General features: G+C 42.5%; 1 protein-coding gene across 1 annotated transcript in view; it reads right to left on the reverse strand.

Moving 5' to 3' along the window:
- LOC106871149 (transcriptional repressor NF-X1) overlaps window positions 1-5,521 on the reverse strand; it is a 19,311-nt gene that overhangs the window by 2,882 nt on the left and 10,908 nt on the right. The window contains exons 13-19 of the mRNA XM_014917459.2: window positions 5,409-5,488; window positions 4,956-5,060; window positions 4,051-4,179; window positions 2,869-2,954; window positions 2,081-2,167; window positions 1,032-1,166; window positions 639-705 (exon numbers count right to left, since the gene is read on the reverse strand). Coding sequence (XP_014772945.1) covers window positions 639-705; window positions 1,032-1,166; window positions 2,081-2,167; window positions 2,869-2,954; window positions 4,051-4,179; window positions 4,956-5,060; window positions 5,409-5,488 — 689 coding nt within the window. The remainder of the gene's footprint in view (window positions 1-638; window positions 706-1,031; window positions 1,167-2,080; window positions 2,168-2,868; window positions 2,955-4,050; window positions 4,180-4,955; window positions 5,061-5,408; window positions 5,489-5,521) is intronic.

The following is a 5,521-nucleotide window of genomic DNA, read 5'->3' on the forward strand; positions in this document are numbered from 1 at the left end:
ACGAAATACCGCTAAGCATTTCGCCCAGCGTGCTAACGTTTCTGCCAGTAGAATCTTTTCTACTCTAGGCACAAGGCCCGAAATTTTGGGGGAGGGGGCCAGTCGATTAGATCAATCCCCAGTACGCAACTGGTACTTAATTTATCAACCCTGAAAGGATGAAAGGCAAAGTCGACCTCGGCGGAATTTGAACTCAGAACATAAAGGCGGACGAAATACCGCTAAGCATTTCGTCCAGCGTGCTAACGATTCTGCCAGCTCACCGCCTTGTGGTTTGACTTCTTTTGGTATCAACCTCAATCTGGGGATGTCAGAGTTAACTATTGTTGTTTGACGAAAGATATTCCAGAAATGGCCATCCTCTCATATGCAAACTGTGCATGAACAACAATATTAGCTAACATGTCCTTTATTTCTTTTTTTAATGGTTACAGAAGGAAATAATTTGGCTGCTATTACTAGCAGGCTTTAGTGAATGCCCACCACTTGGCTCATTAGCATCTGTTTGCGGAGGCTGGACAATAATTACAGGAGTGATGGTCAGCCGGGTAGATGGCAGTTTAATAGCGGTGGGTAGCTGGGTAGTGAAATAGAGCAATGCAAAGGTGAAGAGGGTGGCTGATTAGTATTAAACATACCTGTTTAGTACTTTGTACCAAATCTGTTAGGGCTTTCTCTATGGCGACAACAACTGGGCCATTATGTCTGAAAAGCAGAGAAGATGGGAAATTATGAGAGAGAGAGAGAGAGAGAGAATGGTGAGAGAGAGAGAGAGAATGGTGTATATGAATGTATGTGTGTGTGTGTGAATGTGTGTGCATACATGTGAATACATATGGCTCTGTGTGTGTGTGTATGTGTACATGTATGTGATTACATACACAGATGTGGATGACTGCGTACATACAAATGTGTGTGCGTTTATGCATGTGTGTGCACGTGTAAAACTTCAACCCTGAGTCGCCAGAACCACGATAATTATGGTGGCACACTGTGCCTCAGAGAACAATGGTGAAGCGGCACCAACATACTTAGCAAAATCTTTCAGGAACTGAGAGTAAGAAGGAGACCCAAGTTTTGAAGAAAGATCCGGATTCTTGATTTCCAACGCCAAAGCCAGTCTGCGATTCCGTTCTCGTATGCTGCATTCTTCATTACATTCCAATCTGGAATAAAATGATAAAATCACTGAGCAATTATGGAGAAAGATTAGGAAAAAAGGAAAACGGAAATAGAGGTTTAGAAAGAGGAGAAAAATAGAGGTGGTAGGAGGCAGTTGATTTGTCTCTTTTTCCCTGTCTCTTTCTACTCTACTCTAGCTATTAGACAGGTGGATAGGAGTATGACAGCATATTTGAAAGGTTAGGGTGTATTTGAAAGATCGGTTAGAGATACAAGTCATGAGATATAAATCTACCAATTCATAGTGCTTCCCCAGCATGAAACTAATTGTAGCTCATATTTCTCTCTTTCATTGAACACTAAACTCAGCTTGTGAAGACTTGTTGGGGCAAGCGAAAGCGAAATCGTCATGGCACCTGTACCAGTGGAGCGCTAAGAGCACCGTTCAAGCATGATCGTTACCAGCATCGCCTTCCTGGCACGTGAAAAGTCGTTTGAGTGAGATCATTGCCAGTGCCGCTGGACTGTGCAGGTGGCACATAAAATACATCATTTTGAGCGTGGCCGTTGCCAGTACCACTTGACTGGCCTTTGTGCCAGTGGCACGTAAAAGCACCCACCACACTCTCGGAGTGGTTGTTGTTAGGAAGGGCATCCAGCTGTAGAAACTCTGCCAAATCAGATTGGAGCCTGGTGCAGCCATCTGGTTCACCAGTCCTCAGTCAAATCGTCCAACCCATGCTAGCATGGAAAGAGGACGTTAAACGAAACAACGATAGGATAAATATAGTAATGATAATAATCATAATCAGTGGATGGAGGTTAACGAAGGGAACCACTGAACCGTAAAGTTAGAGTGGAGTCTCCCAAGCTTTGTGTCCCAAGTGCGTGCCAAGTTTTGCTCCAGTTAGGAAAGGCATGCCCACCACCACATCAATGACGATAAGATGATACTTACTGTCGCAAGCCAGACTTGAGTCGCGAGAATTTGGTGATGTCGACATCACTGCCAGAAGTCGCATTGTTGAGGTCAACCAAGGTCATTCTGTGAAAGAAATCAGAGATTAGTTGTGTGTGTCTGTGTGTGTATTTGCAGACGTGCATGCGAATGTGCATGTGCTTGTGGGTGTGTATGTGCTTATGTGTATGCGTGTGTGTGTGTGTGCAAAGGATCTGTATGTAAGAGAGAGATGTGTGTGTGTGTGTGTGAAGTCAGTGTATGCAACAGTGTGTGTACGTGAAGCATGTGTTGGGGGTGGTAGTAATTGTGGTGATGATGTCAGTGTAGCGGTGGTATAGCAGCAATATTGTAGTGAGGGCGGTGGTAGTGGTGGTGTGGTTGTGGTGATGGTGGTTGTAGTGGTGATGGTTTCGATGGTGTTGGTTGTAGTGGTGGTGGTTATGATGGTGGTGGTTGTGATGGTGGTGGTGGTGATGGTGGTGGTTGTGATGGTGGTGGTAATGGTGGTGTGGTTGTGGTGGTGTGGTTGTGGTGGTGATGATGGTGAGGGTGGTGGTAGTGGTGGTGTGGTTGTGGTGATGACGGTGGTGGTGGTGGTGATGACGGTTGTGGTGGTAGTGGTGAAGGTGGTTTCAATGGTGGCAGAGGTGATGGCAGTTGTGATGGTTGTGGTGGTGGTGGTGGTGGTGGTAGCAATGGTGGTTGTGGTGGTAGCAATGGTGGTTGTGGTGTTTACAAAGAAAGATGCAGCAATGAGGGAAGTAAACAAACCAACAAGGACTTACTTTGCAAAGTTAGTAAGTAGGTTCTCATCTCCAAGAAGGCACTGGACATTGGCCGAACGCAGTCCACATGGGCACTTGACAGCAACCTACAACAGGGGACAGTGGTCAGTATCTTAGTGGGTGGTCATAGTGGTGGGGGGCATCATTATGATGGTGTTGGCGATGGGAGTGTCTGCAGTGTTGTTGGGGGTCAGTGTGCAGGTGTCAGTGTGGTGTTGGTGGTCAGTGTGATGGTTAAGACATGAGAGTAATAAATAACCAGTCACCAATCGCTGATCAATAAGTGATCAATACATGACCAATCAATGGTCAGCAAATATCATCAATACGTCCCCAACAAATGACCAGTAACACAGGAATAATCATAATAATGATGGTTTCAGTAATTCTGTGGGAGGAGATAAGTCAATTACATCAGCCCCCAGTGTTTTACTGGTACTTAATTTATCGACCCAGAAATGATGAAAGGTAAAGTCGACCTTGGTGGAATTTGAACTCAGAACGTAGCGACAAGTGAAATAGCACTAAGCATTTTGCCTGCCATGCTAACAATTCTGCTAGTTCATCGCCTTAATAATAATAATGATAATAATAATAATCTTTTCTACTAAAAGCACAAGACCTGAAATTTGAGGGGAGGGAACTAGCCGATTACGTTGAACCCGGTGTTTCACTGGTACTTAATCAACCCCAAAAGGCAAAGTTGACCTCGGCTGAATTTGAACTCAGAACGTCTTTAATATGGACGAAATGCTACTAAGCATTTCGTCCGGCATGCTAATGATTCTGCCAGCTCACCACCTTGATGATAATAATAATAATAGCACTCAGAGAGCGCAACCCTCCGCCGAGGCAACACCAATGTCCTCTCAATGATTAGCCAGAGTTGGTTTTTAAAGAAAATATATAAAATAAACTCAACTGCTCTCACAAATGAGAATACTAAAAATGAACCCGGCCACCCTCAAAAATTAAGTAAAAAAAAAAAAAAACGGAAAAAAATCCAGAATCCTTGTCCGGTACCGGATCGATCCCAAAATCTAATCAGTTCATGCCAAGTCATGAGGTCAAACATCCCTCAAAGTTTCGTCCAAATCCGTCCAGCAAACAAACAAATGCGACTGAAAACAATACCTCTGCCTTCGCGAAGGCGGAAGTAATAAGAAGAAGACATATACGAACCTGTTGTTTACAAGCAACTTTCGGACATGGTTTATCTGGGTGACATGGGGTGTTGCACGGATGACCGCACGCTGCACGAGGTTTCTGACATGGCTGAGTGCACTGTTCAGCATCACTTTGACAACGATCCTGGATGACAGCAAAAAAAAAAAGTTACATGCATGTATGTATGTATGTATGTAATTTGGGGGGGGGGATAAATCTGATTTCAGCCACAAAAGAGTTGATTTCCCTATTAAACACCCTAGACATGAAAGGGATTGTAATAGAAAATTATGACTACCTAGTGGCTCCCTCAGTGGTTTATATAAGTACCAGTTAAGTACTGGAGTTGATTTAACCCTTTAATAGCCAATTTAAATTTTCTGGTTATTCCAGTAATGATCTGGAATAACTAGTGAGAAACAATTGGTACTTTCTTGAATGTTGCCTCAACAAACTTGATGCATCTCATAAGAAAATAATCTCAACTAAGACACTTCTCAACGAAAGATAGATTCAAATATAAAACTGCTTTAACCCTTTTGATACCAGCTCGTCTGAAATCACCTCTGGCTCTGTAGTACAAATGTCTTGTTTTCATAAGTTTTGAATTAAAATCTTCCACCAAACCTTAGTCACAAATTATGTTCCTAACACTAGCTTCATGATAACTAAGTTATTTTACTAAATTCTTTTGTTATATTTAAAATCAATTGAAAGAAACACAGAGCATCTCAACAGAAATGTGGTAACAAAAGGGTTAAGGGTAGTGAAATTTTGAGGGGGTATATCTGATTTACTCAGTAAAAGGGTTGAAAATATTAAAAAAAAAATAAAATGAAATCGAAAAAGAATTTAGATTGAAATTTTCTGTCTTCTGTACTTGAACCTACGACCCACAAGTCACTAGAAGGATTGCTTACCTTATGGCAGACTTTCTTGCATTTGTGTTGGACACAAGGCAGCACCTTGTTACAAGGCATACCACAGGAGATATCTGTTATATGACAAGGTATATTATGGCGCTCCTGGAATAAAAGAAGGAACAGGATGTAGTTAACGAGATGGTGGAGGTGGTGACAGTAGTGGTGGTGTCGGTACTAAAGATGGTGAGGGTGGAAACAGTGATGGTAATAGCGATGGTAGTGGTCAACATCATCATCTAAAGTGACCATTTAAATGGATTCTATCAACATCCTGCCACTGTCATACCACTCCCGCATTCTTTTATTCTTATTCTTCTTCTTCTTCACCGCCTCCTTTCTCATCTACTACTGCTGCTTAAACCAGGGGGTCTTCAAACTTTTTGACTAGCATCTCTAACCCTATACACACACACACACACACACACACTGAAAAAGGTAACAGGGACTTACCTCATGTTGTCCTTTACACATTTTCGTCGTTAGAACAGTACACGGTGGACATACATCATCCATGTTACAATTATGATGAACTGGAAAGATGAACAAATAAATTTAAATGATTT

The sequence above is a fragment of the Octopus bimaculoides genome, chromosome 27 (assembly GCF_001194135.2).
Source record: "Octopus bimaculoides isolate UCB-OBI-ISO-001 chromosome 27, ASM119413v2, whole genome shotgun sequence".
Taxonomy (NCBI): Eukaryota; Metazoa; Mollusca; class Cephalopoda; order Octopoda; family Octopodidae; genus Octopus; species Octopus bimaculoides.